The sequence below is a fragment of the Anoplolepis gracilipes genome, chromosome 14 (genome assembly GCF_047496725.1).
Source record: "Anoplolepis gracilipes chromosome 14, ASM4749672v1, whole genome shotgun sequence".
NCBI lineage: Eukaryota > Metazoa > Arthropoda > Insecta > Hymenoptera > Formicidae > Anoplolepis > Anoplolepis gracilipes.
The window spans coordinates 7507303-7531710 of NC_132983.1; the positions used below are offsets into that span (position 1 = coordinate 7507303).

Here is a 24408-nt window from a genome sequence, read left to right on the forward strand (position 1 = left end):
ACACATACGCGGTACGGCGCTTGTGTGTGTTTCCCTCTCCTACGGTCGCACGCGCATGCGCACGCAGCAGATACGGTTACTGGCATGGGCAACCTGGCATCTCTGCCTCGGCCGTTACCCAAGCAACGAAGTGGGGTCGTCCCTCTGCTCTCGAGTTTCGGGGGGAGCGTGTCATCCCCGCCTGCCCCGCCTCTCCCGTTCTCTCTCGGCCGTCTCCTGCATCATTACTGTTTTGCAGAAGGAGGCGACCGCTTTCCAGGCTTCGTCGCTCTCGACCATGTTTGCAACGATGGTCGAGAGCGACAGATCCTCTCCAACTACGTTTTTGAGGACACGGCGCTTATTCGCCCACGCTGGGCAGTGCTCCAGCATGTGCTGCGCCGTGTCGCTCTTCTCATCACAGTGGTGGCATGCTGCCGTGCGCTCTTTCCCTATCTTCCTCAGGTACTCGCGGAATCATCTATGTCCGACGAGCACCTGAGTCAGGTGGTACGACATCTTCTTGCCGTGGGACCTGTTAGTTCACTTTTCCAGGACAGGTCCTACGGCCCCGGTGACTCTCCTTCCCGATTCAGTCGGAGAAATGGAGGTTAGATATTCCCTCCATTCCTCCCTCATTTGTCGCCGGGCTTGGAGCCTCGCGACACCTCTCACTCTGGTGATTATCGTAACTCCCAGCCTCTGGAGCTCCTTTACCCTGGCATATGTTCGGGCATGCGCCTTCGCCAGAAGTTCCATGGAGGGGGGGGGAGACCCGCCAGTACGGATGCCGCTGCATGGGACACCGTTCTATACCCTCGGATGAGATGGATGGCCACTCTACGCTGCATTCGTCGCAGAGTGTCTCGAATACTCTTCGTGGTCACCGCCTCATCCGCCCATACCGGGGCCTATATAGGGCTATTGAATTCACGGTGCCCGCAAACAGTTTGCGCACACGGTCGTCCGGCCCCCCCCTCAAATTGGGCATTAAGCGGCTAAGTGCCGCTGTAGTCCCGTTGATTTTCTCGGCCAGACGACCAATGTGGTCGCGAAAGCTCCATTTCCCGTCCAGCTGCAGTCCCAGATATCCGAGGCTATTGCTCAGCTGGACGTGGATGTCGTCCATCATTATTTGGGCCTGCGGTGGTTTCCCCCTGAGGCCATCGTGAAAGAAGATGGCCTCTGTTTTTCTGGGGGCTACCTTCAGGCCCATCTCTTTTATTGAGCGCACGGCGCATGCCACCCCTAGATCCGTCGTTCTAGTGGCTTCCTCCCAGTCGTTACCCCCGGCCAGTTACAGTCTGTCGTCAGCGTAGCACTGTTTTACAGCCGGGGGGGAGGGCAATCCTTAAGATCCGATCGTATGCGATGTCCCAAAGCAGGGGTCCCAGGACCGACCTCTGTGGGACACCGCAAAACATTTCCCGCCGGCATTGAGTACCGTACTTATCGCGGTACTCCAGGCCCCTCAAAGTAGGACCAATGATCACGAGGTATTGGGGTACGCGGTGGTGTCTTAATGCGTCCCCCACCTTTCCCAGGGCACGGTGTTGAAGGCGTTAGTTATATTTAATGACACCGCAACTACCACCCTGCCCTGTTCCATCTCGGACTCCACGAGGGCCCTGACGCGTTTGACTGCGTCCGTGGTTGATCGTTCCTCGCGGAATCCGATTTGATCCTCGTGGAGGTCTGACCCTGTCTCTTTGAGATGCTGGACGAGTCGGTTCGCTATTATTCTCGAATAACTTGCCAATCTCGTCCAACAGACATATGGGCCTGCATGCCGACGGGGTTCCCGCGGGTTTTTTCCTCCTTTGGGATAAGGACCAGTTTGGCCCTTTCCCATGTGGGGGGGAATATTCCTTTTTGCAGGCATCTCGTAAAGATGCCCTGCACCTTTCCCGACAGGTGGTCCAAGGCCAAGACCCAGACCCGGCCGGGGAGCTTGTCAGGACCCGAAGCTTTATTTCCCCGAGTCCTTAGTCTCTTGATCACCCCGGCTATCTCGTCGCTGGTAACCTGTAGATCTTCGTTCCACTCCACTTCTCCCCGATTGCCCAAATGGGGGTAAACCTCGGTTCTCGGGAAGAGAATGGAGATGGTGTTCTCTAGGACCTCCAGGTCCAGCGACTCCGTCACGGGGAGCGTCCAGTGTCTAAATTTATTTAGTACAATCTTATAGGGGCGCCCCCATGGGTCCGAGTCTAGGGAGAGCAGCTGCTCATCCCAAGTTTTGGCCTTGGCCCTTCTGATGGCAGCACTGAGAGAGTTTCTTGCCTCTCTATACTCTCCCAGTGCTTCTTACGCAGCGTCAGAGAAACCGCGTCTCCTCAGTCTAATGAGGCGGCGTCTAGCTCGGACCAAGATTGCACGCAGTTCTGCAATTTCCTCGGACCACCAGTACGCCGCCTTGCGCGGTCTGGGTCTGGCTCAGGGCATGGCCGCGTCGCACGCTCTAGTCATTAGTTCCCCGAGCCATCCCACCTGGCCCTTAATGCTTTCCGGCATTTGGGTACCGGGCCAAGTCTCCAACATTACTGCAGCCATCAGCCTGTTGGGATTTAATTTCTGCAGAGCCCATCTTTTGGGTGGTGAGTCCCCCCCTTCTTCTTCAGGGCGACGGTGCACCGCTGTGATGTCCACCTTTATACGAATGTATAGGTGATCCGAGAGGGTCTCCTCTGGCATCACCCGCCAATCGCCCACTCTGTCAGCCGCAGAGGGAGACGCCCATGTTAAGTCTACAAGGACTTCCCCTGCGGTCTGACCAGGGTCCTGCTCGATCTCTGATTGAGTAGAACGAGACCGAGCACCGCCGCCCAATCCTCCATGACCCTGTTTTTACCGTTAATGGCCGGAAACCCCATAGTCTATTCCAGGCGTTGAAGTCCCCGGCCACAATGATAAGTTTGGGGAGCCTCCCAAGGACGATTGGTGTAATTTCGTCGAGGACATCCTCGAACCGGGCAGGATCTCTTATGCTGAGGGGGATGTAACACCCCATATTAGGCCCCATTCCATCACGACATAATGTCTCTCCGCTCCGATCTTGTGGTAGGGGGGGGAAGACAGTTTTTTGTCGCCAAGTGATAGCGACAGAGCCCAAGTCGTCTCCCGACCAGCAGGGATGGCTGGGCGGGATCCTGTATGGCTCTGCCGCTATCCCGATTCCGTATTTCCACTGCGCCAGGATGTGCAGGAAGAGATCCTGGGCCCTGGCGCAGTGGTTCAAATTTGTTTGGAGGAGGCCTATTCTGTTTATGATGTCATGAGACTTAGGCCTCCTCCATGACCACCTCTTCTAAAACAATGAGGTTCCCAACGGGAATTGTCTTTGTAGCCGTGGCTGTTGTCACCTCCTTATTCAGCGTAGCCCCTTTCCCCTTCTTTTGGGGTTTGGGAGCTACGCTCTCCTTCTTCTGTCCCTTGCTAGGGGCAGCAAATGGGGGAAAGGGGGTTTTGTCACCCCTCAGTTTTGCCCCAGCCTTGGGGACAGCCTTGTTGTTGCTGCCCTTCACCTTCTTTTTTGGGTGGCAGCTTTCGCTGCCAACCCTGTGGTTGCTAGGCAGCCCACTCTCCGCACATAGGACACATCTGGTCCGCACGGAGTAGTTGGCTGTTTTGTGCCCATTGGTGCCACAATTAAAGCAGAGGCCACTCCGGTCTATCGTGCTGGTGCACATCTCTCGGACGTGGCCTCTCTCCTGGCACTTGTAGCATTGCGGGAGGCGGGTTTTTAACAGCTCCACCTTTGCTGTCGCCCATCCTATTCATATCTTGCCGGCTGCTATAATTTTATTTACTGCAGCCAGCGGACACTGCACCCATATGGTGCCCGTAGTTTTGGGGGAGGATTTTATTTCCCCGGTTTTGATCTCCGAGGTTGGACATCCTCTGATCCTGCTTACCTCGGCTATCACCTCCTTTTTGATAGCCGTGTCGTTCAGGCCGCGGACCCTAAATTCACCTTTCTCACAGGGCCGCGCGACTCGGACGCCCTCCTTATCTTGGAGGGCCTTACGAAGCTCCTCCGCAAATTTGTCGGCCTTTACGGCCTTGTCCTCCCCAGGGATGTCATATATGATAGCCCCTGTGGCAGCTCTCTTTACCTTGAGGCCTTCTATGCCGAGCTTTTCAATGTCTACACTCTGGCGGGCCAGCTTGGGCGTGTCACAATATTGTCCTTCTGGACAAGTAATGAAGACTGTCGCCGTTTTCAGGATCCTCCTTTTTTGTTCTCTGCCGCTCTCGGGGGCTCTTTAGTCTTTTCCGTCCTCTTATTCGTGAGAGGGGGAGAGGCTTCTCTACCACCTGCTTTAGCGGGTTTAGAGGGCTGACTGTTGGTTGCCTTCTTATTTCCCCTCTCCTTCCTGCCGATCACCTTCGACCAGGGTATGCCCTGGTCTACCGAAGGCGTCGGAGGAGTTTGAAGGGCGGGCTGAGGAGAGGTTTTGGTCTAATCCCTCTTGGATTCAGACCCTGATTCCTTTTTTCCCTTTCCCTTCGAGGGCCGTACGGGGACCACAGCCCCGTTTGTCGGGGCTGCGACGCACTACGGACCCTTGTGGGTATCTTTGGCGGGTACTTCTCGTCCAGATTTTTCTTTTTCCCCTTAATCGGGGGTAATAGGAGCGGTGGCTGGGCGGGTCAGTCGTCCACGCCGGGGTTAGGGCGACCTGCATTAGGTTGAGCTTCGGCTCAGCCTCCTGAGCGGTTGGTGTGCTAGTTTGCACGTCCTGCTTAGCAGTCGATTCTCTGTCGATGTTGGGACAGAAGTCCTGTTGCTTCTTCTCCTTCTTGCGGCTCATCTCTTTGAGAGCCATGTTCTCCGAGTTAAGGCGGGCGATTTCCCTCCTCAACCCTCAGACCTCCTCCTCTATCCCTTTTAACCTGTCGCTGTCCTCCGAACAGGCTTCTGCTTTCCTCGCGATAGGTGCCCTCATCACTAGGGTATGTATTGCTGCCTGCAATAAGCAGGCAGGTTGACCTCTTTTTTGACAGTGCCCTTCATGTTCTTGTATCGGCACACTATTTTCTTGAGCACCGTAGCGCTGTCGAGGCATCTCAAAGAGATCTCATTGAGAGAGGCCTCTCTCATCTCATCAATGAGGTCTTTGACACTGTTCTCATAACTGCCCGAAGCCTGGAATTCCGAGAGAGGGGTGGGATCGAGCAGTTCTCGCTCCTCCTCTTCCGCTCTTCTCTCTTCCTCTTTGGCTTTCTTTGCCTTTTTCCACTCGTAGTCCCCGGTGGGGGCGTCCCTGCTTCCTTTTTTTTGGAAGCGGCATCTCTTCCATCTCCGGGGTGAGTTTCTTGCTGGCCTCCTGTCTCATGCTCGGTGAAGACATCGAGCCGAACCTGAGAACCGCAGGATCCTCTCTGCGTAAGCGGATTTGCACCGGCTTACTGTCCACGACCTTCACCTTTGAACATCGGGGTCCCAGCCTCCTTGGTGTCGTCGTCTCCTCCTCCCTCCTCTCCTCATCCTGGTTGGTATTTAAAGGCGTACAATTCATTTGAAAGAATCCCACGCCTTGCTGTGGCTCCGTCACCCAGGGTATACCCTCATCGGCCGCGGGGTGTCCCGAAACATAACCGTAAACACCCCAACGACCGGGCCTGAAGTTCCGCCGGGGAGGTGACATACGACTCGAACCGGGGAATAGGCATCCCCGGCACTGGTCCCCAGCCCCCTACTGGCCCGTGGGAGTTTTTACGCTCCCACGGGTTTTCAGGGATTCTCGGCCTCCGACCTTCGGGATACTGCAGCGGATGGCGCCATCCGGGGGGCCTCATGGATAGTTGGGGCTGGGTCGCCAATCCCCGGCCCAGCCTTACCCGCCATGGCAGCCAGCGTACCGTGTTACATCCCCTCCGAGAAGACCTCGGAGGGGACACCGGCGGTGCATCGTTTCGGAAGGGGAAACGGTCACGGTGCACCGCCAGGGCGCCTACACTTGCTACCGGACCCTGACCTCGGAATAGCGTCCGAGCGGCCCCAGCAGCCGGGCCGACCCGGAGTCGCCGGGCTGTGCTCGCTACGATCCGCGCCGGTCCCCTTCGCCTTCCCGACCTCGACCTCGGAATAAGTCCGGGCGGCTCGGTAAAGGCCCAGCTCGATGAGCCCGGGAGTTCCGAGACACCACCGGTACGTCTCGCTCCCCCTTGTAGTCGCGTACGCGGGGACAAACCCAAACGCGCCGTTTGACTATGAGGAGAGAGACACCAGCCGTAGCCAGCACCCACATCCCGAGGGACGCTGCGCAGCGGGAGCACCTACTACGCAGAAATCCTCATTACCGGGAGCACCCAGCTTTGGTTGTACCCTGCAAGCAGGGTACGGTGTACTCTTAGCTAGTCCTCGCCCGTCCCGGTCCTCCCCACGGTTGGACCGTGCGTACTACCCGGGACAACCGAAGACCAGAGCCCCCTCACCACGTCAAGGTGGTACACCACGAAGGGGGTGTTGGTTATACCGGCATTCATAAAATTTTAATTATATTATATTAATATTAGAAATTGATCGGTTTCATATATAGCAAAGAAACATATGCTTATTCTAATTAATTATTAATTTATTTATAATTGCGTAATTTTTTTTCTATTATGTAAAAAATTTGGTAAAAAATTATACATGTATCATTATGAGTAATTTCACTAGAACAGTAATTGTAAATTTGCACCCATTTTTTATGGAATATGTTTCTTTGCTATGTATGAAACCGATCAATTTCTAATATATGATATAATTAAAATTTTATGAATGCCGGTATTCGATCCGCAAGGCTCAGCCACGTTTCTTGAAGGAATAAAAAAGAAAACATGACATAAGCGCGAGAGCGAACGAGACGCATATAGAGACAACGCGGTGTCCTATAGCTTTTTCGCTCATTCATGCGTAGAGTAAGTGAGACAGAGTTATAGGACACCACTAATCAGCATCACGTCTTGTCATGCTTTCTCTCTCGATCGTGCGGCTTGCGCTAAGGATGCAACATCGGATTGCCTCCCACTTTTTTCTCCTCCGTTGCATGAATTCTGCCGCGCTTCAAGTGACACGTACGTACGCGCTGCATGTGACGCTTTCGGTGTATACACGTACGTACATACACATTTATCGACGGACACCATTTATGCCGGTGCGTGTACATACTCTTTACTATTACAGTCTGTTATCGATCTCTCTCCATAACAGAAAATCCAATAAAATGTTACAATTTGACTTAAATTATATCTTATACAATTAAATGAGAAACTTATACAATTTCTTTGTTATAAAAACTAATATATTTAAAAGAAATTTACAAGTAAAGATTGTAATGATGGATAATTTCGCTGTGATACACGTATTCTCAAGCAAATAGCAGTAACAATAATAACAGCAGATATTTTAATTAAAAATTTTTAATTAAATTATAAACATTATTACACGTGCGCACGTGATATACTTTTAATTTTATTTCTTAATCCTTAAAGCTTTAATTACAAACTAATAATTCAATTTACGTTAATATTTGTCAATTCTTTTACAGTAAAAGTTTCATAAAAAAAGTTTAACGGATTATAAAAATGAATTTTGCGATAAAAAATAAATTTAAGGTAATTAATATATTATTTAAAAATTGATCAATTAAACATTAAAGTAGGAATGAAAATGTAATTTTATATAACATTATTAAAACTTTTATCGTATAATTTTACGTTATATTGTTTCTGTTTTAGGCGCTAAGTGGCAAACGGCGAAAGATATTAACACCTACATTTCATTTCAGTATATTGAATCAGTTTATTAATATCTTGATCAAAGAGGGCAATTGCATGACAAATTCGTTGAAGGATGCTGGAGGAATAGTTGTAAAGGATTTATCATTTGTTAGCGAATATACATTAAATGCAATATGCGGTAAGAATTCTGAAAAATCCTTATTGTTTTGTGTTATATGTAGAAATTTTATTATATATAATTATCTCCATAACAATCATTTTATATAATAACCATAGCTTATAGATAAAAAGATAGTTCATTCTCATGCATAATATCAATGCTGCGATGAAGATAGGTACATATATAGTATCTGATTTTTTATTTTCAAAGCTATCTATTAATATTAATCTACAATAATCTTTAATTATACAATATTTTTGTTTTATATTACAATAAACTCATAGAAACAGCCATGGGCATCTCTCTGCAAAACCTTGGCGAGTCCCAGCAACAGTATCGAAATGCGATTCACAACATTAGCGAACTATTGGTTTATAGGTAATTTATGGTTAGTAAATAATTGTTTGATCTTTTTTTATGTTATAATTATGTAATATATGTATACAATTTCAAAAATAGTTTAATTATTATTTATTTTTTAATCATGTGACGGTATAAATAGTATAAACAATTAGTGTAAAATAGAAATTCTGTTTACCGGCTATTAGTAATCCATATATTGTACGTGCCCGACTAATGTTTAATTTCAAAATATTGTTTGCCATTTTTTAAATATTAAAAATATTAAAAACATTAAAAAATTAAAAAATTAAAAAAATTAATTGTGCAATAAAATTTATAGAGAAATTACATTTACATCAAAGAATCTATCTTTAATCTAATTTAGCAAAAATAAATAGCTAATGTTTTAGGAAATACTTCATATGTTTTCCGTAATATAGTTCAATTTTATTTATATTTTCTATGATTACTCAAAATTATAAGTTAGAGATTAAAGTCGCTAGTATTTAATTGTAAACAACGGGTTAATTAAAACGATCTGACTAGCCAAAATCATTCAATTTATTCACACGACGTTTTGACCACATGGTTGTGGTCCTTTTCAAGTGTAACTATAAAGAAAATATATAACAGATCAAAAATTATATGGATACAATTTATACCGAATTAAACGCAAACAATACAATATAATATCGTTAAAAAACTAGTCTACTCACACGTAAATTAAGAAAGAGAAAAAAGAATCCAATGGGACATGTTTAAAAGTAGAACTTAATTATGGAACAATTAAATATGTCACTTAGTTAAAATCAATGGTTATTAAATTTGAGATAAACACAAACAACGAGACACGTCATGTCAGTATGAGTTTTTAAACGAAACTGTCAATGTTTAGATTACTTAAAGTTTACTTTAAATATTTATGCTAATCTTAAATAAGGTTGTTACAAAATTATATTATTATAATTATATAATTTTATTGAATTATGTTTTAGAGTATATAGGCCAAGGTTCTATAATGATTTGCTATTCTCGTTAACGCCACAAGGAAGAAAGCAAAAAAAAACTCTTGAAAATACTGCATGGATTTACGGAAAATGTACATTTTAAATCATATTATTTTAATCTTTTAAACTCTCTTTTTTTGTATAATACAATAAATCTCATAATCTGTACCGCAAGATTACATGATGTTATTAATATTTATGCTACAGTACAATGTGTTATTACTATTAAATATAAAAAAATTATTTTAAAAATTAATATTGTACTTGTATGTGTAGATCATTGCGGAAAGAAAACTTTATCACGAACGCACCAATGGTCAGTACTTGACAAACCTTGGAAGAGACAAAAAGATAGATGATGTCGAAGTGTTTGGAAGTACGTAAGAGATCAGTTTCTAATTTAAATTTTTTTGCTCAATCTAAAATTATTGTTGTACTATTTGTACAAAATATACGTAATGATATAACATATGTCTGTCGTAAAATTAAATAATTATTATTTCTAATAAAGTTTGAATTTTATACAAGAACAATGTTAATTAAAGGATGCAAAAATAAGATTGACCTAATATGCAGTTTTTATTTCTAAAAAGTGAAAAAAAGTGGCTAGCCATGTTGGACGTTTTAATAGCGGCATATCGAGAAAGTTTATTAACTGATTTGGACATTAGGGAGGAAGTCAATACTTTTATGTTTGCAGTACGCATCAGTATAATTTTTTTTTAATTTAATATATCTAAGCATGTATAATGGTATTATATACATGCATAATATAATAATACAATAATAAGTGATGATGATTACAGGGTCACGATACTATAACGAAGGCTGTAATGTTTCCTTTATTATTATTAGCTGAACACAAAGATATATAAGCAGAACACAAAGGTACTTTTGTCAATATTATTGCGATGCATTATTTAAATGTCAAACGGGAACATATAAGAGATTGATGAATTAAGAAAAAAAATTCCTTCACAAAATCGATTTTTTTTGTTTCATTTTACAAAAAATTTAAAAAAAATTAACAAAAAAAATTTTACTAAAAATATAAAACGATACTACGATTGTTAAATTTATAAATGAAAAGTACAATAATAGTTGTGGAGCAGGGAGAGAGGTAAAGATGGTGGATGGAGAGGATGGGCGAGTTTTGAGTCCGGAGTATTTTTGAGGTTTTTAGAAGGAAAAGGAGGAAAGAGAGAAGATGGAAAAGCGGGAAAGTGTCTGGAAGAGGGTAGAGGAAGGAGAGAGGAAGGAAAAGTGGGAGAGTGTGTGGAGGAGGATGGAGGGAAGAGCGGAAAGTGCAAGGAAGGAGAAGGAACGTAGGGACATGGAGAGAAGAGAGAGAGCGGAAAGAGAAGAAGAGGAGAGAAGAGTAGGTATAATAAGAGAGTTCTAATCCAGGGATATGAGGGGGGTGAGGTAAGCGGGGGGGACGAGGCGAGGTACCTCGTCACCCCCCGCACTGACGGGGGGAGGGGGAGGGGGGTAGTCCCCCCTCAATCGCGGGGGAAGGGGCAAATGTCCCCCCTAGACTGAGGGGGAAGGGGGAGGTACCAAATGCCCCACCCCCCAGATTAAGGGGGGAGGGTGGTACCAAACATCCCCTGATTGAGAGGGGAAGGGGGGGGCATACATATGGTTCCGCACGTGGAGGGAGTGTCCTCTCCGAAAGACTGCGGAGGTCTGACGGTGAGAGAGAGGAATGTCAACTGTTATAGATAAAATAATCACCCCACTCTGTTTATTCATAATGTATATTTGCAATAAATAATTACGTTCGCAACGCGGTAGAGGGAGACGGTGCGATAGACGTCCGCAACGTGGTAGAGGGAGACGGTGCGATAGACGTCCGCAACGTGGTAGAGGGAGACGGTGCGATAGACGTTCGCAACGTGGTAGAGGGAGACGGTGCGATAGACGTTCGCAACGTGGTAGAGGGAGACGGTGCGATAGACGTTCGCAACGTGGTAGAGGGAGACGGTGCGATAGACGTTCGCAACGTGATAGAGGGAGACGGTGCGATAGACGTTCGCAACGTGGTAGAGGGAGACGGTGCGATAGACGTTCGCAACGTGGTAGAGGGAGACGATGCGATAGACGTTCTATATAGCGTAGGACAAGGAGAGTATGACGTGGTGTGAGAAGGAAAGCGCTGTATGTGTATGACAAGGGAGTGCATGATGATAGGAAAAGGAGGGCATGATGGTAAGAAAAGGAGAGCATGATGGTAGGAAAAGGAGATATAGGTGCGAGAGAAAAGAATAGAGATGAAGAAGGATAGCGAGAAGGAGAGCGTGTTATGGGGTGCGAGAGAAAGAATAGAGAGGAAGGAGGATAGCGGAGGCGCGATAAGACGGAGGCTAAGGCGTACGCGAGAAAAAGATATTTTTTGTATGTTACGTTTTTTTTTTCTAATATTAAATGTTATCTTATTATCTAATTATATCTAATACAGAGGAAGAAGGGTGGGATAGATGATGAAGGTGGAAATAAGTAATATATATATATATATATATATATATATATATATATATATATATATATATATAAGTTTAACATAAATTTTTATTTAAAAAGTGTGTATGTGTATACATATAAAGTGTGTGTGTGTGTGTGTGTGCGTTTGTGCATGTATTAAAATTATTATAATATAAAAAAGAATTAAAATTGTAATAGAAAATTGAAAAAATTAAAATATAAAAAGAATTAAAATTATAGTATAAAATTTTAAAAAATTAAAATAATGATCTAGGGTAGCAGCTCTGAAACAGAAAAAAACATTTTTTATTAGTACTTTAAAAATATTTTCTAAAATGATAAAAATTATAAATACTTACAATCTATTCGGAGTCTCTCTCTCTCTCTCTCTCATCTGACGACCTGGAGTCCTCCTGCAGAGTTTCGGGGAGCCACGGTTCCTCTGTCTCCCACACCTCATACGGAAGCTCACCAAAGAGTTTCCGCAAACAAAGACGATCCTCGTTAAACTGTGGAGTCACCTCCTCGCGCCTCCGGTTCTCGGGAGTGTCACCCATGCGTAACAATAATAGTTTGTTTGGTTTTTACACATAAGTCCTCGGTGTATGTGCTACACTTACACAATAATAATAAAAGTTTTTTTGTAGTATTCACACAAGTCTTAAGTCATGCAAATGGGGCACATATTGCAAGGTAAAATTTGAAATAATGGAGTTCGACACTCACTACAAAATAAACCGAGTATTAATGCGTACATATTAATCGAGTGTTCACGCACAGCACAAATCTCGTCAAAAAGGTACGCCATTCTTATGAAACACGATGTGCAGAAGTATGTGCCATCTGCAGTTGCATAACAAAAATATATGCAACACATTCTTGTTAATTCATTATAAGAATTAATATCCGCTAAGTCCAATGCACGATCGATTCTATCTTCGAAAACACTTTCAGCACTTTCATAGTCACTGTCAACTAAGTGTTGTACTTCAACGTCCAAATCACCCTCTTCGTCAGAACTGTTCATATCAATATCACCATTATTTTCTATAACATCCAAACCAATATTTCCAATATTGGCGTTATTGTCATCATCATCATCACTAGATAGTTCTAAAAGCGGCACTTCAATGTCTGAGTCTTCTTCATCGAAAATTATCATAAAATAATTATCACCATTATCTTCATCCATATTCGGAAGACACACGCGCAACGCATATATTTCCTCGCGACACGAGCACAATTCATATATTTCCTCGCGACACGAGCACAATTCATATATTTCCTCGCGACACGAGTACGCAATAAGCTTCTTCTTAGAGCGTATAGGAAAAACTAACCACGCGCCACGCACATTTATCTCAAATATACACGGGATCCCATATCCCATCTCTCTCTAAACAGAGTATCTCTTTTTAAATAGACTATGCATATGATCCTATGAGAGGTAAACGTCTTTGTTTGACTGAGACTAAGAGAGCGCGAGGAGGAGGAGGAAGAGTCGTAGAATAAAATAGTGTGAAGAGAAACATTAATGTTAATAATAATTTTTTATTTGTTACAAGTATCATAAAGTATATCATTTATAGCACACGCCAACAATTCGCAATCTACGAGTGATCCGCTATCGAACGCGTCACTCTCGCGAATCGCTTTCACAGCATCATTTACATCAGTAATATTGTTTCGTTGCAAGACGTTACAAAATTGTTTAAATTTTTCATTCACGAAATGTGTATTTTGACACAACCATGAATGCATATGATCGATGCAATCTTCAAAATCGAATAAATGTAATAATGTTTGAGGTTGCATATACAAAGACTTATTAGATAATGTTAATTTAACAATTCTCGATCCGTTTAATGCGATCATTTGGATAGATAGATCACAAATCCATAATGGTTGACTTTCAGTCGATTGTACATGTCGTTCAATGTCTGCACGTTTCTGCATCAATGAGTGCCAGAGTACGATAGGCAATACTAATCGATTACCTCGGTTGTCACCAAGTATCAATTCGACATACGACATAGCTCCAACGCTTATTCCAATCTCCAAATATTTGTAAGATGTCGGGGTTAAGATATACCTTCTTCCAAGTATGCAAACCGCACGACGAGATGAAACGCTATATAAAATATTAAAATATATTAAAAAATAATATTTAGAAAATAATTTTTAGGAAATAATATTTAGAAAATAATTGAAACTTACATGTTCTTTGATTGAATTTCACCGTTCTCAATCGGAATGTAAAAATTCATCTTGCTGGTTTCTTTTGTGGAGCACATTTTTTTAGCACAACCTTATGCACGGACAACTGATGCGATACTAAACTATTGAAAGTACTGCGATCAATTTGTAATATCGCAAAACGTAATGAGGAGGGGAGTATTTGTGACGTAATTTTGCAAGCGCCAATGTAAGGTTGCTAGAAATTATTAAAAATCGCGTCCCCACGTGCTTTCTCGAGCGCCGTGTGTGGCCACCGTATGATGAAATCTAATCAAATGTATACGACGATTGAAATATTCGGTTACAAATGTATAAGACAAAGCGTGAGATAAAATTTTTGGCTAAATGATAACATAAACAGACCGTCGACGGTACGGATATTTGTGCTAAAGAATAACGCACCGACAGTACGAATGTTTGCGCTAAAGAATAACGTGTCGCATAGTGGGTGGGCATTATCATGTATATTTAATTTGATTATAAATAATAAATATAATCCTATGCAGAGAGGATGTCATATTATATTACATTACCACGAAAATATGCGTGAGATAAAGAGACGTGATATTATAGAAATGACGGATGTTTATACGAAAGAATAACGTTTTCGCAATCTGAAAAGAATATAACGATTAGATATAAATCAGAACGGAGAGTCACATCTCGCCATTATTGTCGAAGCTTGCACGAGTGTACCTTATATGTAAAAAAAAAAAAAAAAAAAATGGAGCAGGTTTTAACGCATCAATCCACCTTGATAAATTCGGTGGAGGAGTACTTTGCGTGGGAGGTGCGATGCGATGATTATATCAAGTCGTTGGAAGAGCAGAGTCGAATTAAACGACCGCGAATATCGATCGGATATCGACAATTGTTGATCGCAAAGATCGCGCGACTCGAAGGACTGAAAAATGCGTTGCGCAAACGTTTCGTACACGCGGGTGCCGGACACAGCGCGCATCAAGCTGCACTATTTTGGCGAGAAATTGATACAGCGTTCGAGAACCGTATATCGACTGGTGCGATAATCAATAGCAATTATATCGAACCTCGCCAGTTTCTCGAAGACGCGAGTGACATCGTGCTCGAACATGTGCGAGACGCTATCGAAACACACTGCAGTGTGAAAGTGAATACTATGTTTAACGGTGAGTTTGTGGCGGGTGAAAAGCACAACGATAAAAGTGTAAGTACAAAAAACTGTGAACTATTTCGTACATCTGATTTACGCGAATGGTACGAGCAACGTGTTATCGAGCCCACTTTAGCATCTCTCGAAGAATTTCAAGAACGTGATAGTGGGTGGGCATTATCGCGTATACATAATTTGACTGTAAATATAAATAAATATAATCCTATGCGTGCGGGATGTCATATTATATTACCGCGAAAGATAATGATGAAGCGAGCGATAGTTAACGTGCGATCCAAAGACAATGCATGTTTCGCATGGGCAGTGACTGCTGCTATGTATCCCGCTGAAAGAAGGGTTGAACGAGAATTATCGTACCCGCGTTACACGGATGTGCTAAATCTTCGAGACATTGAGTTTCCAGTGACTCTTAATCAAATTAAAAAGTTTGAAATTAACAACAATATTTCAATCAATGTGTATACCATCGAAAACGAAAATATTGTTCCTATTCGTCTTTCGGAGCAAAAGAGGGACAAGCACGCCAATTTGCTCTACATTCAAGATGCGCAAGATATCGGACATTTCGCGTGGATCAAGAATTTATCGCGACTCGTGAGTTCGCAACTCAATAAACACAATGGACAAAAATATATCTGTGATCGGTATGTATATTTAATATTATTGATTTTTTTTCAAAATAAATATATAATTATTATTTCTATTTTTTTATAAATGTTAAAATATATATAATTATTATTTCTTTTTTTATAGATGTCTACATTATTTTTATTCGAATGAGAAACTACAGTCACATACTGTAGACTGCGGGAAGATGAATGATTGCGTTATTCGATTACCGAGCGATAAAGATAAGTGGTTCGCTTTTAACAACTATAACAGGAAGGAGCAGGTTCCTTTCGTCGTGTATGCCGACCTGGAATGTGTTTTGAGAAAGACGTACAAAGAAGAAGAAGCAGAAAAAAATTTATACCAGCATCATCAAGTGTTTAGTATCGCTTATTATGTACATTGCTCGTACGATAATTCGTTGTCCGCGTATCATTCTCGTCGCGAAGCCAATTGCGTCGCATGGTTTGCTGAAGAATTAAAAAATTTAGCAACGAGCGTGAAAACAATTTTATCTACAAATCTTCCCATGATAAATTTGACGCGTGAAGAATTGGAAAAGTTTAACAGCGCTACTCAATGTCACATATGTGAGAAACCATTCGTGGAAGACGATACGCGCGTACACGATCATTGCCACCTCACTGGGCGGTACAGAGGTCCCGCGCATTCAAATTGCAATCTAAATTATAAGGAATCCTTTTATATTCCAATTATTTTCCACAATTTATCCGGTTACGATTCACATTTTATAATCGAGGAAATAGCTACAGCGTTCGAAGGAAGAATCGATCTACTTCCGATAACTAAAGAAAAATACGTTTCATTTACGAAAGATGTTAAACTTACGGAAGACAATTCGCGAAATCATATTAAATTACGTTTCATCGATTCTTTTAAATTTCTCACAACAAGTCTCAACAAATTAGCATCTTTTCTCAGTAAAGATAAATTAAAAATTTTACAATCTGAATATCAAAATTTGCGGGTAGAAGACTTTGATCTGTTAACGCGAAAAGGTGTCTTTCCGTACGAATATATCGATTGTGTAGATAAATTGCACGATACATGTTTACCTCCGCGCGAATTATTTTACAGTTCCTTGACCGATGACACAGTATTCGAGAGCGATTACGCGCACGCCGAGACTGTTTGGGACCGATTCTCCATTAGAACGCTAGGCGAATATAGCGATCTATATTTAAAAATCGATGTCTTGTTATTAGGCGATGTTTTTGAAAATTTTCGTGACAATTGTATCAAGAGTTACGGGCTCGACCCTGCGCATTATTATACTCTGCCCGGATACACGTGGGATGCCATGTTGAAGCATACAAATATTAAGTTTGAATTGCTCACTGACATCGATATGGTAATGTTTATAGAACGAGGTATACGCGGTGGTTTGAGTCAATGTTCCAACAGATACGCGCATGCTAATAACAAGTACATGCAGTCATACGAGCCATTGAAACCGTCATCGTATCTAATGTATTTCGATGTAAATAATTTATACGGATGGGCAATGTGTCAACCTTTGCCTTACGCTAGTTTTCAATGGGTCGACAATATATGCAATTTTGATCTATCATCGATCGCGTCCGATTCGCCTACAGGCTATATCCTCGAAGTCGATCTCGAGTACCCGCAACATCTTCACGACGCGCATACTGACTTACCGTTTTGTCCGACGCGTGACAAACCACCCGATAAGAGAGAGAACAAGTTGCTCGCAACCTTATACGATAAGAAACGATACGTAATACACTACCGCAATCTGCAGCAATGTACGCGACACGGTCTTCGCGTTACAAAAATTCATCGCATATTACAATTCGCGCAATCTCCATGGTTACGTACATATATTGAATTAAACACGCAATTTAGAACAATGGCTAAAAATGATTTTGAAAAGAATTTATACAAATTAATGAATAATGCAGTTTTTGGCAAAACGATGGAAAATGTGCGCAATCGCGTAGATGTAAAACTTATAACAAAATGGGACGATAGGTACGGCGCAGAGGCGATGATCGCGAAACCAAATTTTCATAGCAGGAGCATTTTTTCGGAAAATTTAATCGCTGTGGAATTGCGTAGACTCGAGGTGAAGTTTTACAAACCAATCTATGTAGGTATGTGTATACTTGATGTATCCAAGATGTGTTTGTACGAATTTCATCACGATTACATGATTCCAATGTATAAAGAAAAATGTAAAGTCATGTACACCGACACGGATAGTCTCATATATCACATTGAGTGCGAAGACGTGTACGAGAATATGAAGCGCGACATCGGCAAGTTCGACACGAGCGACTATGCGATAGACAATGCGTACGGTATACCGCTCGTGAATAAAAAGGTACCGGGTCTGATGAAGGATGAAAACAACGGTATGATAATGACAGAATTTGTCGGGCTTAGAGCAAAAATGTATGCGCTAAAAATAGATGGTAAAAAGGATACGAAAAAGGTAAAAGGTGTCAAGAATAGCGTCGTCGCGAAAACGATAACATTTGACGATTACATGCAGTGTTTGAACGAAGGAATTGAAATGACGCGACAGCAATCGAGTATAAGATCAAAAATGCATAAAGTATATACCATGCGGCAGAAAAAAATTGCTCTAAGTCCACACGATGATAAACGGTATATAATATCTAAAAGTATCGATACGCTACCATGGGGGCATTACAGAATACCGTTGTAAAAAAGAAAAAAGTGTATATATTTGAATATTATATATATTTATATATGTAAACTTTATATAATATTTGTTATATTTTTACAATACATTATTTTTATGAATCCAAGAATTCCGTGAACTATCGAATCCCAACCATTTCACAAAAACTTCATCCCCTCTCTTCCTCAATATTTTTTCCACAAGATATATATCGGGATTAGCAACGCGTTGTAGTTCGTATTCGTAAAATCCACCGGCGACGGGATTTCCGCGCGAATCTTTTAATATATATGTCACGGGATTAGTTTTCTGTATCTTAACAATTTCAAACACTTCGGTGGTCCAATTTGGTGTGTAGCCTTTTTCGAATAAAGTCTTGAATTTACTCACGCGCACCGAATCGCCTATTTTAAATTTCGCCAGCGCCGCAATCTTTACGTTGCTGTACACCGTATGTAAAAGTTTCTCCGCGACGGCTGGAGTAACATCGACAGGTCTCATACCGATAGTGCGATGTTTTTGCGTGTTGTACTCTTCAACGAGTCTCGATAGTTCGTCGATCCACTTGTAGTTTCCATTGAGCGTAAACATTTTCCACATTTTATTCTTCAAAGTACGATTGAAGCGTTCCACGATCGAGGCTTTCATGACGGAATATGTCGAATAATGATTAATATCGTGTTTCTTCATGAGGTTTTGTACATTTGCATTGTAAAATTCTTTTCCTTGATCGGTTTGAAAATTTTTCGGGCATCTCGCATCGTCTCGAATTATCTCTGCAATCGCATCGGCCGTCTCGTTTCCACCTTTACTCTTGAGCGGTACGACCCACGCATACTTGCTCAACACATCGATAACAGTGAGTATGTAATTGTATCCTTTGTTGACTCGAGCATACGGACGCATCTCGACGATGTCGGCTTGCCACAGATCATCGTATCCCCGCACTATGACGTGTCTTCGGGGAAAATTTTTTCTCGCTGGCGCGTGCAGCTCGTTTACCAACTGTCGTCTCTCCAAACTGTGTTGATTCTTTGCTTTGCCAGTTTTTCTCGATGGTTGTTTGTTGTTTGCTTTTTTATCACTCATTTTTCGTTTATCGTCCTTTAAGAGCCGTTCTTTAAGTTTCGTTTTTTCTATGTTTTTTTTATTTTTTCACGTTTTCTGATCCGTTCTTAATCCGTTCTTGCGTTGTTCACCGCCGTCCTTCACCCATTCGAAAATCGTTCTTGATCCGTTCGCAGCCTTTTTCACAGTCGTTTTTGACTCGTTCGTAGCCGCTTTTGACCCGTTCGTAGCCTCGTTCACAGACGTCTTTCGAACGATCGTAGGAGTTCTTGAGTTGTTTGTAACCTTGAGTGTAGCCGTGAAGAACGTGTTCGTAGCCTCGTTCACAGCCCTGTTTGAGATGTTGATAGCCTCGTTCGAGGCTGTTGTTGTTGTTGTTGTTGTTGTTGTTGCTGCTGCTGCTGCTGCTAGGTCGTTCACTACCACTGCCACTCATTGTAGTATATTAGATAGCAGTTCGGTAATTCTTCGTAGCGGTTCGATAATTGTTCGCAGCCGTTCGATAATCCTTCGTAGCTGTTCGATAGCCGTTCGATAGCCGCTCCTAACCCGTTCACTGATGCTCATTCGGGTTGATAGCCGTCTCTGAGTTAGCGTTAGCCGCGCGTTGAAGATTGTTTAGCGCAATCTGTAATGCTCGCACGTCCTTCTCAAGCGAAGTAAGCTTCTCGTCTGATTGTTTCTGTCGATTCATTAATCTTTTAACGCAAGACTGTACGTACAATTTGTTGACGGCATCGGTGTCAGCCTCAGGTTGCGCTACACGACGAATCTTACGCGACCTCGCATCGAAGTCTGTAACGATGCGACACAGAGCGTTTTCGTGCACATAACTTTTTACCAATCTATCCCAAGAGCCGTTTGTACCGGTTGCATCATTTCTTGAATCGAATAAGCCAAATTTGTTGATAGGCATTTTTTCCGACGCTTCGTAAAGTGTCACGCGACGCTGATCGACTGATTAGTTTTGTCGATACATCATTCAATTTATAATAAGACCATCTTCGCGAAGTTCTTCGATAATCGACATGATTTCATTGTCGTGAGCATTGTTACCGGCTCGACGCGAAGCATCCAGTAATCGCAGACGATCTACCAACTCGTTTGGATCGTTCCAATGCACGTAGTCGATCTTATTGTCGTTTAGAGTCATAGCGCGCGGTAGTATACCCTTTCCAGCTTTTCTGCTAGACAATAACGGCGCAATTACATTTTTATACTTATATCCTTTAGTCCCTAATACTGGATTATGTGCTTTGTTCCCACGTTTATGCGCATTCGTCGTTAATAATATACTTTTATATTTAAGCAAATCATCTTCGGTATATATTTCATCGTCGGGGATTTTTTTGAAAATTAATTCATAGAGACCAGGCGTTCCCGTATATTTTACTTCATTGATAATTATATTATCATTTTTGTCTACGTCAAAATGTTTATCACCGAGCATTATTCCATCGTTAGAAAACTTAATGCCGTACACATAATCCATAGCTTTATCTTTATCTTGATTCATAACAGTTAATATATATTTTTGTCCGAGTGGACCTAAATGCTCTCGAAATATGTTTACACCTGCGGACGTTTGCAATTCACGTTGTACCGTCGTAACCAACGAATCGGGTGTGGTTTCAAAAATTTCGTCGACGGGTGGTTGCTCGTACGATAATTGACGCGGTTGCGCAATTTCTATCTGAGTAGATGTGTCCGGTATCGTTCGTCTTTGATTAGGTGTAGAAGTTATCGGCAAATCATTTAATGAGACGTTTAATCGTTTTTGCTTTGAGCTCAAATCATTATATGAGATTCTTGGTCGTTTTTTAACTTTAATAATTTTCTTTTCCACATGGTCTTTTTCGAGTATATCGAACGGCTCGATTTTCGATACGTCGGATTCTACATCGATGGTATTTTGAACAAGCTGTTTTAGAGGCTCGCTAATCGGTTTAAACTGTTTCTCCAACGCTACATCTTTCTCAATTTTACCAATTTTTAACGCGCGATATTTTTTGCGAATTGACTCGCTCGTCTGTACAATTTTTCGCGCAATCTTTTCACGATCACTCATGTTTTTTTTATGTAGACGTTGCTCTGTCAATGTTTCGATAGCAACTGATCATTTTACGGTACCGCAAATTCATTAAAACCTCTTCTGTAACGTCCATTGTTCATTGAACTGTCTTTGTCAATTACTAGAAATCCATACTTGTGCTGCCAACATTTTTGGCATAACGCGCAAAAATCATCGTACGACATATCAGTATTTACATGATCGTTGTACACATGTCGCAAGTTTGTACCGTCTTGTTTAAATAAAATCAACAGATTAGCATTGTCGCGTATAAGATGCTTGGGTATCTTGGCATACGTTTGACAGAGATAGAAACAATCGACGCTTGAGTGTCGACCCATTGAGAAGTACTCTCTTATCGTATCTTGTTTGTCGCATGCCACGTCATCGAAGATAAAAACCGAATTCGGAAGCGCCTCTCTCGATGAAATGACATCGCTGTTATTAGAGAACGTAAAGTAACCAATTTCATCTATCGATGATAGTAAATTTTCCAAATATTGATATTTTGGTTGTTGAAGAGATTTTGAATATATGTATAAATTTTCAAAGCGTATGCCGTTTGGACTTTCTATCAAGCTTATCAACAAGTTAGTTTTACCGCAATTCGAAGGGCCGCAAATGAGACCGCGTATTGTATTCGGTAACATTTTTCCATGTTTGTGTATTTCTTTTTCAGGCATTAGTCTATTGTCAAAATTTGTTACTTTAATTACCGTTGGTTGTAGCACGAATCGCATGACTTGTCTAATCAGACTTAACGATACTTTATGAGGAGGAGGAGGGTGAGGAGAGCCTATTTATAGATGCGCATCAAATCGAAACCGCTCAGTGTCAAACATGTTTCTTTCACTGTCGGATGACTGTGATATTCTCAACCTTATCTCAGAACAGTTGCAATATATACCGAAGATTATTTTATTGAAACAGTTTGGTCGTTACGTGGAACGTCTGTGGGACAAACTTCCGGAATATATAAAGGCTGATTCGGAGGTTCAGACCTATCGTCGCTGTTTCGAACATTACAATCGACCGTGGCAACGAACGCACATTGACGGTCCAGCGCCGATGATAAAAGATTGTTACGAATGTCAGCGAATACCGTAAGAGGCTGTGGTCTGTTGAATCGCGCGATAAACGCACTCCCTATCGAATTACATATTCCTGGATATCAGTTTTGCGGACCGGGAACTCGTTTACAAGAACGATTGGTTAGAGGCGATCGAGGCATCAACCCATTGGACGTCGCGTGTCGCGAACACGATTTAGCTTACTCGCGAAGCAACAACCTCGGCGAACGACACGTAGCGGATAGTATACTAGCTGCGAGGGCGCGGGAACGTATTACCGCGAAAGATTCGAATTTTGGCGAAAGAGCAGCCGCCACGGCCGTTTGGACGGTCATGAAAGCAAAGACGAAAATGGGTATGGGGATGAAAAAGTCGTCGACGAAGAAAAAGATTACGAAAAAACGAATACTTCCGGTAGCGAAACGCGGAGGCGTATTACCGATTCTACCAGTGTTGGGTGCTCTCGGATCTCTGATTGGTGGAGCGGCTGGTGTAGCGAAGATGGTAAACGACGGAAAATCTACGCAACGTCAGTTTCAAGAGATGCTACGTCACAATCGCGCCATGGAAGGTCGCGGATTGTATCTCGCGCCATACAAATACGGACGAGGAATCTCAATGAGAAAGAAGAAGAAAAAAAAAACGTCAAAGAGACACTAAAAATGCCAAAGGGTGCAACTACCAACGTACAACTGCTGCAACTAGCAAAACGTATGCGCATTCCGTATTTTAGAGGCGTTTTTATGCGTGACTCATTACCGATCGGTGGTATATATTGAAACGAGAGCGGTATCATAAATTTGGATAACGCTAAAGGCTCGGGTACTCACTGGGTAGCGTATGCAAAGAGAGGGAATCGCGCTATATATTTTGACAGTTTTGGCAATCTTCGCCCGCCGAATGAATTGATACGATATTTAAATGTGTCAAAAATAGATTATAATTATACATCCTATCAAACTTATAATCAAAGCATCTGCGGACAATTGTGCTTGCAGTTTCTCCGAACGGTCGATGCACGCGAATTTAAATTTTAACACATACACATTATATGTATGAAAACACATTTTGAATAAAAATTATATATTAAACATATATATCGCTATGTATCTTCTTTATAAAATCCTATCCTTCTTCCTGTATATTATATAATAATAATAATAATAATAATAATATGTTACATTGATATATTTTTTAATCGAAATGTATAGTTTATTGGAAATGTGTCAAGAATACTTTTAATATCTTAATAAGTTACGTTTATATTTCTTTTACTGCAACCTTTTCCTTTGCTCTCTCTCTCTCTCTCCTTTCCTTACACATCATACTCTCCTTGTGCTACGTCTATAGCGCTGCCCTTTTCCCACCATTATGCTCTCCTTGTCCTACGTCTATAGCGCCTTCCTTCTTACACCACGTCGTACTCTCCTTGTCATACGCTCTATTGTGCTTGCAGTTTTTCCGAGCGGTCGATGCACGCGAATTTAAAGACATACATTCCGCTATTTAATTTAGTATTCGTTAAACAGTTTGGTCAACATGTCTATGACATTCACGCTGACTGGGAAGAGCAGCGTTCTCGCGGCAAATTACTCGCCCACCGTAGATTTAAGCGATGGTGAATACGAACTCGGTCTAGCGGATTTTGAGAGTTATCACACGATATCGAACGTGAATTCCTCGAATAATAAATTTTACTTTGGCAAAGACGATGCTGAAATTACGATTCCCGAGGGATCGTACGAGCTGCAAGCGATACATGAATTTTTAAAAAAAACAATTTCACGAAAACGTTCGCAACACGCAG

The 24408-nt window shown here is 42.2% G+C and overlaps 4 protein-coding genes and 1 pseudogene across 4 annotated transcripts; 4 read left to right on the forward strand and 1 right to left on the reverse strand.

Annotated features, from left to right (window-relative positions):
* The window catches only part of LOC140673319 (cytochrome P450 4C1-like), a 157834-nt pseudogene that overhangs the window by 20954 nt on the left and 112472 nt on the right, over positions 1-24408 (forward strand).
* On the forward strand, positions 14666-15808 carry LOC140673447 (uncharacterized). Its single transcript, XM_072906435.1, has one exon. The coding sequence runs from the start codon at positions 14666-14668 to the stop codon at positions 15806-15808; it is 1143 nt and encodes a 380-aa protein (XP_072762536.1).
* On the forward strand, positions 15905-17047 carry LOC140673448 (uncharacterized). The gene is made up of 2 exons (XM_072906436.1): positions 15905-16884; positions 16968-17047. The coding sequence occupies exons 1-2, from the start codon at positions 15909-15911 to the stop codon at positions 17045-17047; spliced, it is 1056 nt and encodes a 351-aa protein (XP_072762537.1). The 5' UTR covers positions 15905-15908.
* On the forward strand, positions 17433-18416 carry LOC140673325 (uncharacterized). The gene has a single exon (XM_072906226.1). The coding sequence runs from the start codon at positions 17595-17597 to the stop codon at positions 18414-18416; it is 822 nt and encodes a 273-aa protein (XP_072762327.1). The 5' UTR covers positions 17433-17594.
* On the reverse strand, positions 20353-21904 carry LOC140673323 (uncharacterized). The gene has a single exon (XM_072906222.1). The coding sequence runs from the start codon at positions 21526-21528 to the stop codon at positions 20443-20445; it is 1086 nt and encodes a 361-aa protein (XP_072762323.1). The 5' UTR covers positions 21529-21904; the 3' UTR covers positions 20353-20442.